Source organism: Salmo salar, chromosome ssa14, assembly GCF_905237065.1.
Source record: "Salmo salar chromosome ssa14, Ssal_v3.1, whole genome shotgun sequence".
NCBI classification, from domain to species: domain Eukaryota; kingdom Metazoa; phylum Chordata; class Actinopteri; order Salmoniformes; family Salmonidae; genus Salmo; species Salmo salar.
In genome coordinates this window covers 6,739,261-6,753,674 of record NC_059455.1, presented here as the reverse complement: position 1 = coordinate 6,753,674, position 14,414 = coordinate 6,739,261, and the positions used below count along the sequence as shown (strand labels likewise).

The 14,414-nt window shown below is 42.5% G+C and overlaps 1 protein-coding gene across 35 annotated transcripts in view; it reads left to right on the top strand.

Annotated features, from left to right (window-relative positions):
• The window catches only part of LOC106568684 (disks large homolog 1), a 347,451-nt gene that overhangs the window by 197,171 nt on the left and 135,866 nt on the right, over positions 1 to 14,414 (top strand). For all 35 annotated transcript variants that reach the window (XM_014139226.2, XM_014139225.2, XM_014139219.2 and 32 more), the window contains one exon: positions 1,444 to 1,568. In XM_014139226.2, coding sequence (XP_013994701.2) covers positions 1,444 to 1,568 — 125 coding nt within the window. The remainder of the gene's footprint in view (positions 1 to 1,443; positions 1,569 to 14,414) is intronic.

Below are 14,414 nucleotides of genomic sequence, written 5' to 3'. Positions count from 1 at the left end.
AGTCACCCACATGGTTATAACCAATGAGGAGATGGCACGTGGGTACCTGCTTCTATAAACCAATGAGGAGATTGGAGAGGCAGGACATGCAACGCGATCTGCGTCACAAATAGAACTGACTTCTGTTTTAGCCCTTGGCAACGCAGACGCTCATTGGCTCGCGCGAACAGTGTGGGTGCAATAATTGAATAATATAGATTCCTACATTTATTTTGCAACGCGAGCGGTGTAGTCAGGGTATAAGTGTTTGATTTGATTTTCAATGACATTTGCATTGATATCAGAGTGATTAGAGGGACAATATAGTGCTGAGTACCAGACAGTTAGCAAGTTTGGTGGGCGACTAATGACTATCAGCAGCATCAGAGCTTAGAGAAGCCTAATTACCATGACTAAACGGTTATGTGGAATTTGACTGTTGTCTAGACTCGTGACCGCTGGTGTGGTGGTAATACGGTCACCGTAACAGCCCTACTCACAGCTCGAGTATGCAGGGTCTGTATGAATTCCATTTTTCTATTCAGATAATTCAGGGGATTTATTCAATTTGGTAATTACATTGCAATTCGTCTCTCGGAATTGAGTGGAAATGGAACTGACCCCAACACTGCTCGTATAATACAGCACCATCAGGACCATAATGTTCTCTCCTCTCAAGTTATCCTGTATCAAACAGCCAGCTCTCTTGTGTAGTACACTCCTCCAGTCTCTCCAATGTTCCACTCAAGTCTGACACACTCCAAGGTTGGATCCCAAATGGCACCATATTCCCAATATATGAGCACTATAAAGGGAATAGGGTGCCATTTAGGACTCAGACCATGTCTCTGGCATAATACGCATTTTGTTGCTTTGTGCACTCTTGCATTATGTAGCCCCATGTCTTAATCCTCCCAACGCGCCCGTGGTGATGTATTTTTGTTATGTTCCTTTTTTTCTTTTGCGTGACCCATTTCAGCTGTACTCTCAAGTGCACGGTATTATTAGCATAGCGAAAATAAAAAATGCTCGCCTCTCCGCAAGCTGTCTCCCTGGGAGCTCTTATCCCCTGCGCCCGCTGCCATTTCTAAGTAACAACGCACTCTGTGTGCTCCTACTGGTTTGGTGTGTTTTATCGTGTGATAATACTGCCACTTTGTTGTAAATGCTTGTTGACCATTTGGAAATTAGCCTGGTCCCAGATCTGTTTTGTGCTGTCTTGCCAACTCGTCTTGCATGACCGTAAAACTTGGTAAGACCGCACAAACAGTGGCGTAACAATAAACCTTAGGAGTAGGCAAGACTGCACAAACAAATCTGTTGTATGCAGTAGCAGTTTGTAATTGTTGTTATAGTTGACATGGGATTTATATAGCGCTTTTCAAAGACATAAAGATGCTTATGGAGAAAGTGTGTTTGTGTGTCTTGGAAAGTAGTGAATTATGTTTTGTTTGGTTTCTCCAGGGTAACTCTGGGCTGGGTTTCAGTATCGCGGGGGGAACGGACAACCCCCACATCGGTGAAGACCCCAGCATCTTCATCACCAAGGTCATCCCTGGGGGGGCGGCGGCCCAGGACGGACGACTCCGGTGAGTGAGGAACACACACACATATTAGATGTGTGAACGTTTAAACATGAAAACGTTAACGTTAAGAAAAAATCCCAAACCGTGAAAGTCACATTGCAGTTATCACAAAACTACCACTAACAGGTCCCGATCATCATCATAAAGGGACAATTTCAATTAAACAAATACCTAATGCGTTAAGTTGGAAAAATGTTAGCGAAGGGCATGCAACAGCAGCAAAGTCCTGTATGCCAATACTTTGAGAAGTTAAATGAAGTGGTGAAATGCAAACTTTTCCAGATGGAATTGAGGTACGGTAATGGTGGTACCAGGGACGTCACCTGGATTCACCTGTTCAGTCTATGCCATCGAAAGAGCAGGTGTTCCAAATGTTTTGTACACTAAGGGCCCTATATTCCACTAGGGCTGGGAATTGCCAGGGACCTCACGATATGATGTTATCACGATACTTAGGTGCTGATATGATTTGTATTTTAATTATTGCGTTTGTATATGTATTGATACTGCCATTTTATTGCCATTTGATGTTCCAAACATTATGTCTGCTGCATTGAGACGAGAGAGCATGAGAAAATGAGTTTTGATCAGTCAGAAATAAATGTACTGAAAACATGTTGGGTCACTATTTCAAAAGAAGATGGTGAACAATCTTTAGGATGAAAAATACCAGTGTTGGTACAGCCGACTAGCGCAAAATAAATATTGCGATATTGTCAAAAGGATATGATACGATATAGCGTCAAAAATAATATTTCAATATGTAACTATCTATTTTTCCCCCCCCATCAATATATTCCACCCTCAGCCAATGTCACACAGCAGATTTTATCACATCATGTGTGTAGCGCATAGTCAATCACCGGACTCCCCTGTATTAATACTGGGTGATTTCAACAGCTGTACGCACGGAAAGGTGCTGCCTTCGTATCAGCAATTTGCTACAAGGGGTAGTAAAACAATTTATCTTTGCTTCAGCAATATTAACCATGCCTACAAGTCTACAGAGGGAGGGAGTGGTCTCTAAATCAGTCAAACATTGGAATGACACCTCCAGCGCAGGACTGTGAGACTGCGTTGACAGTATTGATTGGCCAGGGTAACATCAGCAACCATGTTCTGAAATCCTGTCACAAGGAATTGTCAGATTTGTTCTCTGAGCTGTTCAATCGCTCACTGAGGAAGCACACAATGCCAGCTCTGTGGAAATGTTCCATCGTATGCCCAGTGCTCAAGAAGAGCTGCCTTGCTGTTTTCAATGATTACCGCCCTGTTGCATTAACACCTCTCGTAATTTTTTAAAATCTTTATTTTAACAGGGAAAACAGACTGAGGCCTGGATCTCTTTTATGGCTGTGCCCTGTGTAAACATGTTGACATGTACAGTTTTAGGCATACAGACAAGAACATTTCAAACATACAAAACAAAGACACAATTCAACAGAAACAATCACAGACAACATCATATTGATCCTCCATAACATTTTTGAAATGGGCAAGGGACACCAGAGTGTCTAACTTAAGTTGGATCTGCAGTTTGTTCCATAAATAAGGTGCAAAGGAACTGAAGGCAGTCCTACCCAACTCTGTGGAGACCGCAGGAGTCTCTAATGTAATCCACATCTGTGATCTGGTTTTAAAATTAGTATATCTAGTGGAAATTAATGATGATATATGTGGAGGTAGTTTTAAAAGAAGTGCTTTATATATAAACAAAAGAGCATGTTGCTTTCGCCTCACAGATAGAGAGGCCCAACCCACATGTTGATATAGGATACAGTGATGAGTTTTGTAACTATCACCCGTGATAAACCTGAGTGCACAATGGTAAATAGCATCCAGTGGTTTAATGTGTTTGCCGATGCATGCATATAGATAATATCACCATCATCTAAAACGGACATAAAAGTAGCCTGCACAATTTGTTTTCTATTTACAGAGGACAAGCCCTTTTTCTGTAAAGGAACAAGCCCTGTTTCTGTAATGAAACGTTAGGGGCGCCTGGTCCACTCCCACATACCAAACAAGGTTGGAGACATTGTAGACCCCCTTCAATTTTCCTACAAGCAACAGAGAGGAGTAGACGATGATCTTGTGTACTTACTACACCTGGCTCCTTCCCATCTTGAAAAAAGTGCAATGCCCAGATGGTGGTTGTGGACTTTTCCAGTGCTTTTTAGCCAATACAGCCACTTCGAATGGGCAAGAAACTTTTGCATATGAACCAAGTCCGAACCTCATTCTGTGGATTTTATATATTTTTTGTCAAATAGACCACAATGGGTGAGAATCAACGGTGAGTGAAGCACAAAGAAAACCATCTCATTGCTTGACATTAACTTTATATGTCTACGGTTTAAAACAGACTCAGGGACAGTTCTGGGATGACAAATCCAAAATTCATACAACCACTGCACATGAAATGTCACATCGTCTCCTGCTCCTCCCCTCCATTTGATGTTGCCGGTTTACTATGCGCACCTGGCATTCATCGTTACGCGCACCTGCGCGTCATCATTAGGCACACCTGGACCTCCCCTTTATCTGGCACTCCCTTTCCCCAGTCAGTATTGTTTTCTGTTCATGTCTAGACGCTAATCCTACGTTGTATTTCTTTCTTGTTATATTAAACTTACCACCTGCTTCTCGACTCCCAGTGTCTACGCTACATTAAACAATGTAAAAAAGCAATGAGGCTGATGCATCAGATCAGACCGTTTACCTTACAATTGTTATAAAGTTTTATTTCATATTATAAGCTCAAAATGTGCGCATGGCTGTAAACTATAGGCGTATCTTCCAAAGTGCAATTAGCGGGAAAACACTGTTCTCTCAAAAGCGCACCACATGCGCAAGCAGTTTCATGTGATAGAGATTAAAATATTGGTTAGAATATAAAAAAGGGCAAATCTAAAGATGCATCAACTACTATGGGTTGTTAGGGCTACTAATATGACTAGGGTTGTGCCTTTGGCTGCTGGACCATAAAATAACTTTGATTTTGAAAATCAAAATCATATTAAGTGTTTATGAAATAATTCCCTCAACATTCTATGGTTGTATTTTAGCTAGGCTACTTTGAAACAAAGTAAGACATGCTTCATAAAATTTGATAAAACGTCCAGGTTTTAAACAATTAAGATTATGGTTAAATAGTTTCAAATGCTGACTGCCTCCGCTCACGTTCAAGGTGGGTGATGTGAGGTGCCCTTCGGGCACTGTCCTTCACTCTCCGGTCTTGTAACCATTTGATCTGAACGAACCTCGAGTATGTCGACAGAATCAAGCCTTTAGACGTTATTGTTAATTATTATCTAAAATGACTGGCGTTTATCCTATATTTATTCAATTAAAAGTTTAATTAAAGTTTGGCTACATTTTCTGGAGCCTCCCTCATGTCAGCATCGGTTTGGACATGAGGCTGTAGCCAATATACATATCACCTACCCTTCAACATGTAGGCGTTTTTATTTACACTGAGCAAAAATATAAACGCAACAATTTCAAAGATATTTACTGAGTTACAGTTCATATAAGGAAATCAGTCAATTTAAATAAATTCATTAGGCCCTAATCTATGGATTTCACATGACTGGGAATGTAGATATGCATCTGTTGGTCAGATACCTTAAAAATGGTAGGTGCGTGGACCAGAAAACATGTCAGTATCTGGTGTGACCACCATTTGCCTCATGCAGTGGGACACATCTCCTTCGCATGTTGCAAGGATCTGTACACAATTGCTGGATGCTGAAAATGTCCCAGTTCTTCCGTGGCCTGCATACGCACCATACATGTCACTGGGATGCTCTGGATCGACGTGTACAACAGCGGGTTCCAGTTCCCGCCAATGTCCAGAAACTTCGCACAGCCATTGAAGAGGAGTGGGACAACATTCCACAGGCCACAATCAACAGCTTGATCAACTCTATGCAAAGATGTCACGCTGCATGAGGCAGATAGTGGTCACACCAGATACTGACTGGTTTTCTGATCCATGCCCTTACCTTACATTTTTTTAAAAAGGTATCTGTGACCAACATGCATATCTGTATTCCCAGTCATACATTAGGTCCTAATTAATTTATTTGAATTGACTTATTTCCTTATATGAACTGTAACTCAGTAAAATGTTGAAATTGTTGAATATTGCATTTATATTTTTGTTCAGTCTATGTATGTATATCTACACACGTATGTATCTAGACACATGAGTACAAATGTGTACTCAGTACATAATCAGACACTGGTATAGGTTTCAACAAAAGAAATAAAAGGTTTCCATGTCTTTATAAAATGAAGTTTTTGATCCACGTAGTGTATATTGCATTTTCTCCAGAGTGAGGCTTTGCAACGTGCTATTAACACATTGATTGTAAGATGGTCGGTTTGGGTTTTTTCCAGTGTCAAAATCAGGTGTCTGGCAATCATACAGGCATTTGCTTATATCTTTGCTATTCCAATCAGTGGGTAAGGACTTATATCGGCTGTTTCACCAGCTGTCATCATCGGCAGCTCTATGGTGAGAAACATCTCAGTTCCCAGCGCAAAAACCCTGTACTACCCAGGAGCACGAGTACAGGACATTACACGGCTGCTTCCGACCGTTCTACGACAAATGCCGAGAGCTGACACTGGCGTAGTCTATGTGGGGTCAAACGACATCAGGAGGGCTAGCTTAGAACTTCTGAAAATTGATTTTAAATAAATTATTCAAGCGTTGAAAGATTCAAAAAAGCGGCCAATCATTTCAGGTCCGGTACCATCGTACCAAAATTACTGTAGCTCTGTTGGATGCGGAAGACACATTTCAGTTGAATGCATTCAGTTGTACAACTGACTAGGTATCCCCCTTTCCCTAGTTGGAAGTCCACTGTGTGCAGCTCACCGTGCACTATCAGCTCCAATATAAATAACATGAGCAAGTCTACTTTTGATAAGATTCCCAGTAAAGCATTAAAAACAATAAAGCAACCCAGAAAAGTGCTAAAAATAGCCCATAGTAGCATATGTAGCCTAAGAAATAAGGTTTATGAAGTCAATAACTTTATTGTAACATATGACATTCATATTCTGACTATCTCTAGAACTCACTTAGATAATATCTGTGATACAATGGCAGCAATACATGGCTATAACAACTACCGAAAAGACAGAAATGCCAACGGGGGCGATGTTGCGGTCATCGCAACAACATATTCAGAACCACTTTTTTTTAAATGGCTAAATTGTAACCAGTGCCTGCAACCTGGTTCAGGTTGTAAGTCAACCTACCAGGGTAGTTAAAAATAGCAAAGGAATTAAATCATCAACATGTATTGATCACATCTTTACTAATGCTGCAGAAATTTGCTTTAAAGCAGTATTACAATTCATAGGATGTACTGACCACAATATTGTAGCCATATCTAGGAAATCCAAAGTTCCAAAGGCTGGGCCTAATATAGTGTTAACCTGTCTGGGCTAGGGGGCAGTATTTTCATGGCCGGATGAAAAACGTACCCAATTTAAACAGGTTACTACTCTGGCCCAGAAACTAGAATATGCATATTATTAGTAGATTTGGATGGAAAACACTCTGAAGTTTCTAAAACTGTTTGAATGGTGTCTGTGAGTATAACTGAACTCATATGGCAGGCAAAAACCTGAGAAAAATCCAAGCAGGAAGTGGAAAGTCTGAGAATTGTAGTTCTTCTTTTGATTCTCTATCGAAGCTACAGTGTCTGTGGGGTGACGTTGCACTTCCTAAGGCTTCCATTGGCTGTCTAAAGCCTCCAGAAAGTGGTTTGAGCATTCTCCTGTCACTGGGCAGATAATAGGAATTCAGTTACTGAGTGGTCTGCCTGGCAACGAAGGGATTGGATCTGCGCGAGCACGCCGTTCCTTCTTTTTCTTCTTGAATGAATACTGTCATGACGTTGGCCTGTGGGTAAGGTTTATGACCCCCCCCCCATAAATACCTTTCTCCCTTCCCCTCTCTGACCCTACTGAAGGACTTGAATAGCCTGTGTTAAATATAGAGAGTCTGGGAACATCAAACAAATGGGGAAAAGGAACCATATTTTGGTAATAAAACCAGTTGGAAATATGCCTGGGAACGTAATGAGTATGTATGTCAGTTCGGTTGTCATCTGAGACATTATGAGTGATGACAGGATGACATAAACTGTACCTGGGAAAGTATACACCCTCTAGTTATCAGAGTCACATGGAATTGTTATGCAATTGAAATGTTTGATATTGAAATTGTTTGTTAGGAGATTAAATGTAATTTTAGCTTCCAAATGAGAGAATTGTGTTTTCATAAGGAAAGTGCCCTGCTTGATCAGTGGCCCACCCCTGTGAAGAGACAGGGGTTATAAACGATGAAACACATCCTTCCTCCTCTCCACTATATAAGCCTTTGACGAAAAGATAACCACGGTGGTTCCAGTACGTGAGGTCTGCAGCCTCTACGTTAGAAGGACACATGTCAAGTACAGAACTAAGCCAACCTCGGCGTGAGCTTTGGTGGCGAATGGTATGAACTTTGAGCTTATTCACTACAGAAGTGATACTTCCTAGCCGTTGAGTTAGCAGCGGCCGCTGTAGACGGGGGCTAGGAAAGGACGGGCGACGGATCCAGTCTAACAGACGGACGAAGATACCACCACGTATACAATTTACCACCAGAGACATTCTTCCGAGGACAGGAAGATCTGTTGGCCAACCCGGCCAGCATCTACGACCAATCTACTGAAGCGCAGCTCAGAGTAAATATTTATTGCATTTTCCTTTTCCAAATGGGCGGTAATTTAGAATGCATAAGATAATGTATTTACGATAGCATAGCTGCTGTTTCTTTGTTCCTAAATCTTCCCGCTCTTTCATTCAAGCCCAACCCCCCTTCCTTTGTGTAACCAGACATCATACAGGTTCCGTCCACCAGGACGTTTTCTGTATGACATCATTTGTATTCTGTGTATATGTAATTCTGTGTGATTAGTTTAGGTATTTAGTAAATAAATAATTAAACCCAATTTGGTATTGCTGATTCAACTTGTTAGCCAGGGTTCGTGAAGATAGCCAAGAATTTACAACTTTCATTATGAGACTGAAAATAAGATAAGGGTTAATATTGACTGCTACCGATGTAAAGTATTACTAAGTATTTTAAGAGTTTATTCGGAAGATAACGGCTCTATAAACGTTCTTCCGTGGTGCCCCGACTTTCTAGTTAATTACATTTACATGATTAGCTTAATCAGGTAATATTAATTAGAGAAAGAATTTTATAGGTTAGCATGTCATATCACTTAATCCGACATAGCCAAAGACACGACATTTGGAGCCCCCGTGCGAGGAATCTAAAATAGGATGAAGCTTTCATTTTGATTCAGCCTATATAAAATTGAAAAGCAGATTACATAATATACCAAGTTTATTATATACATTATGGGAATTGTAGACCGGAATTATTGGTGCGTGTGTGCTCTGGAGAATCGCCTCCGTGTTGTGCTCTGAGGTAGTCAGTGGCGAGCATAAGCTATACAGTTCTGTATGAGGGCTGATAAAGCTATCTGAGAAATAGCGCGTTTGGCCAAACGCTGGGCTATTTCTGCCTCGCACGTTTCAGACGCGTGTTGGCTAGGTCATTATTAATTTCTCGAGCGAGGACAAAGAGCCATCCGATTGAAATTTAGGAGAGATTAGCTTGACCAGCGATAAGTATCTCTCTGTATCTCTCGCGTTTCGATGCGAGTAGACCACGGTGCATTTCGTTGTTTGCCGCGAGTTCCGGTTAAAACATCGTCAAATATCGCCGAAAAGGGTTTGAACATAATACGTTATGAGTAAAACCTTTCCCTTGCCAAGGGAATCCTATGTTATGCTGAAATATGCAAAAAGTAGGATTAGCTTGCTCGAGATGCTAAGCTAACAAAAGGGAAAACAGCCATTTTGTTTTGTGCCACATTGTAATTCATCCGACTTGCGGAACGAAAGTCCCGCCCTGGGTACTTCCGTTTGATTTCAGCGTGTGCCAGCAGGGACCTCTGAAGAGCCACCAGTACTTTCCTTCAAGAAGAATTAGTCAGGTGACACTCAAGTCGTTACTCGTGATATCCAGACGGATATCGATGTCTTATTCAATTGAACTAATAAGTGAAATTGCCAGATTTACATTCTCAAGTGGATCTTTTAAATAATATCCAAATTGATGAGTTTTCTAAATGAGACATTGTAATCTTTTTCCACATTAAACTAGATGAATAAACCTCTCAGGTTAATTCAAGTTTAAATCCCAAATAGCCTATACAGGTTTGATTTATCATTCAAATTGATCAATCAGTAAAATTAGTTTTTTGCAAAACCCATTCAGTAATCCAGTACTGACAGAAGTCCCGCCCCCGCGGAAATCCCATGTGGCTTCGGCCCAAGGAAGAAGTGTACCATAGTGGGGAGTGTTCCCAACATTTGAACTACTGTTTACACTTATGATATCCAATCAATGGAGATTGTATGGATTATCATCTCATTCAATTTAATAAGTTAAATTGTTGAACATACCTTAATGTTCTTGCAATCAAATGAGACACTTTTAAACTTCCCATATTAACCTGGATGATGCAACCTCTCAGGTTAATTCAAGTTGAATACCCAGATAGCCTACCCAGGTATGATTAATCATTGGCATTGATTAATTAATTCAATTTGCTTTTGCAAATTCATTCACGTCCAACTTCCACATTACTGGTACAGTACTGATGGTTCGTCAACATCTATGAATAGATTAAACTTGTCTTTGCAGCTTCCAAACCCAAACATTGAAAAAAAAATAGGAACATTTTTCCTCTAAATTTTTCTAATAATGTGCAAGCTACCAAAGGAGGTGGTCACCACTCCTCCGCTAATTAGTGAACCTCAACCCATAAAAGGATCGATCTCTGACCTCAGCAGGGATACCAACCCTAATTATGACATTAGCGAAAACACAGCCGAAATTGCGAACGCTCTCCAAAATCAACCATCAAACACAGGCTTTGTGACGGTTCTCTCCACTTTAGCACTTATGTATCGCCATCAAAGGTTGGCATCGGTCCAATACCACAGTGCACAGCTGAAGCACGTGCAAGACATGGCTAACATGAGGGCACAGGTGGAGAGAACTGAGCAACTATTGACAAAAGCAGGAAATGAAAACATTCTGCTAGCCGAGGAACTGCGTTTGAAATCGGAAGAATTAAAAGTAAATGCAAATACTTATGACGATGAACGAGCACAAACTCTCCAACAAAATCGTCATCTGCAGGAACAACTCGATTTAGCCAAAACTAAATACGATGTAGTCCACTCCAAATTAGATAAATCTGTCGAGTTATCTATAAACAGGAGCGCACAATTTGATAACATGCAGGCAGTTTTGTTGAACGTTACTCAAGGTAACAATGTTCTACTCCAAATTCTGCAGACCAAAGACGATCAGTTGATGAACACAATGACAAAGCTGGATGACAAATCAGCAGAACTTATTGAAGTCGCTGACCAAATGAATGATGAGAGAACTCAGGTGATGAGGATGGAAATATTGATTTCTAAGCAAGCAGAGGAAATCTCATCACTGAATCTCTCGCTCCGTACTCGAGACCTCTATCTGCAAACCATGACAGATAAGTTTGAGACCGAAAGGAGCAGGTGTGACACTCACGTGTCCAAAATTGGTACTCTAAGCGCTCAAGTGGACTCTGCAATGCAGCAGACGACCACCCTTAGGTACCATCTGGAGGAAGTCCAGAATGGTCACGCTCTACAGCATGACTACCCATCCAAGCAACCGGAGTCCGGTACTCAGAGGAGTGAAGACGATAGGTTTCAGACATTGCCTCCATCATGTGTCCCTCAGTCTTCTCCTCTTGGCCATTCGGCACTGAGTAATATGGAGCCTCTTGGCCAACAAAGCTAAAGCTTGGCTTCTCCTCTTGGCCTGTCGGCCCCAATTTCTCCACAGGATGAAGCCAACCCTCTCCGCCCACTTGGCGCGGAATACCTTGACAAACTCGTCAAGAATTTCCCCACCTTTGACCCCGTTCCAGGTCAGCCAAACGATACTGAGACGTTCCTAGCTGACATAGAGGACGCGTTGGGTGGCTACCCGAACGCTACGGGTTCTGACAGGGTTTACCTGTTGAAGCGAATGTCGAATAGACACGTGACAAGGTTCATTCGTCTACAACAGCAACACGTGATAAATGACTACGGTAAACTTGCCACAGCTTTGATATTAGAATTCAGTGGTTCTGCGACTCGCAAACACGATAGCTCACTGGCTAACACGGTCAAACAAGCTCGGAACGAACACCCACAAGCTTTCTATCATAGGCTTCGTTCAGCTTACTTTGGCCTACTCACGGAACCAGGAATGGAAGAGCTGTTACCATTCAAACAAATGTTTCTGTCGAACATGTATCCCACCTTCATTACCTACTTGGGCCCTGCAGCCCACGTTGGCTTGCCTATCTTACAACTCAGAGAGCTTGCAAGCACAGCTTTTGAGGCATCAAAAGCTCGCAACGCTAAGAGCCCTGACCACTCGGTTTTGAAGTTTGACCAGGAGCACTCACTCCAGTTAGAGGGTGCATTATCAGGTATTGGAGCGTCGAGAGCTGACGCACAACAACAGTTTCTACCACGAAACCATGATTCCAATAACCGCCGCGGTCGAAATAACTGTAAAGTACGTCGCCTTCAAAACGACTACCGCTACAATCGACCTGTTCGCTACGTTCCTGCACCTAACCCACACAAAGTGTCAGAGCACAAGGGTAACAAAGGGTTGAAGGACGATCAAAACGTAGACCAATGTTCTCCAGAAGTCCCACTACGGGAAGAACTAAAGCGAGAACAATTTGAGAAAAGGGTAAAAGATAAGTCACAAGGACTAGACGGGGAATTACCGGACACCAGGTCCGCAGAAATTAACACCCATAGCAAGGACGTTAAAGCTCAAATTTCTCCCGCTCTCATTCAAGACCCTACACAGGGCCCGCTTGATCAAGAAACAAGCCCCCGGGCTTTGTCTGTAGACTCTGATACAAAAGTTGCGAAGAAAAAGGTCAAACGCTTCGTTAAAGCCAAGCCCACTCAAAATCGGAAAAGTCAATCTGCTTCCACCTTGAACAGAAAGGGCACATCACGTCGTTGCGAACGACCACTCCAATTTGTGGGGAATATGTCCACTAACCACGAATCTAAACGGCCATACCTGGAAACAGTCCTGGAGGACTGCTTAACTTATCATGCGCTAATTGATTCGGGTGCGACAATATCACTTATCTCTCAAACATTGTTTGATGATCTCAAAAGGGCTTTGAAGCCAACTAAACGTTGGTTAAAAGTGCAACGATGCGAAACTACACTTCGAGGGGTCACTCAGACTACCTCACCTCTCACGTTGAGAGTCATGCTGAAACTACACTTCAAGAACGTATCGCTCGTTCACCCTGTGTATGTTACCAGCCTCGAAACTGTACCCCTGCTACTTGGAGCAGACTTGATGGATCGATTACTCCCATTGATGGATTGGAAAACCAACCAGGTATGGTCACAGGCCACAGTGCCTTCTCCACTGACCAAACTGTCTTCCCCTAACGCTAGCTGCAACGCAGTCATTCACGAGGGGTATCTGTCGAAAGCACCCCTTGGGAAAAAGACGTTTAGAAACCTCTTGGTGCAGAATCCGATCCAAGGAGATATTACGATATCTCGACACATTCCATCAGCCAATCTGATTGACCATTCTTTTCATGATTTCGAGCCAGCTGTCTCTGTGAATGAGCAACTTCCCTCCTCCTTGCAGTCGTGCAATACGGTAGTTGAGATTAACTTCTCTTGCCCTTCGGACACTTCCGCAAGCACTGCGGCCGTCTCAGCAAGAAAAACATCAATGCGCAGAGTATACTCTGCTTCCGATGATACACCTTCTGCTTTGTGGGGGACTGTCAACCCTTACAATGACACTAATGGCGTCAGTCCAGCAACTGACCCGATGACTCCCACTGGTGAAACACTTTGCGATATCACAGACCGATATCCTTGTCTCAGTTTGCAGGTACTGAAGAGGTTGCCACACGCGGACGCGGTGGTGACTGACATACTTCGACAGCCACTGAGTGCTTTGAAGCACAAACACCAAGAGATTTGGTTGAAAGGTTACAGCCATTCTCATAATAACGCGGCCACTGACAACTCGTACATAGGGTCCGACCTTTTCGTTTGCGCCTCGGACACCAACACCACCCGCTGGTGGGGGGGTCCCGAGACACAAAGGCCGGTGGGGGGGTCGAGACTACGGACAACACCGTACGAGGCCACCAGAGCATAAATCAAATCTAGTTGTAAACTCCCCTATGAGAACAGTGAGGAGCAGACAGGCCCCTAGACGGGGATTATCTTAGAACACATCTAAGATAGTACTGAGGTGTACCACACTGGTCGTAAAGGAAGTCCAATGGACTTGTCCACCTCCAAAACAAATGGCAACAATAATCATTCCTTGCCATGTGTAGGTTCAACTACAATACAACTAGTAATATGCTCCAATCATGTGTTCCGGTAGATAATATTTCAGAATAAATCGGTAGGACAACTGGACCCCTTGAATACCAGTACCAATACCACAGTCAGTCCAGCAACACTCAGTAAGAGGATTAGTAACCTCACAAGTTAAATTGCTATTGATAATAGCGACATAGGAGTCACTCAGAGTGCAACGCGTGGAGGGGAATCTCCAGTGCACTCTTCCAATGGTTAACACACATGTCACTAATAAATAGGACCCTCCATTCAGGAGGAAAATTATTAGAAGTCATGAAC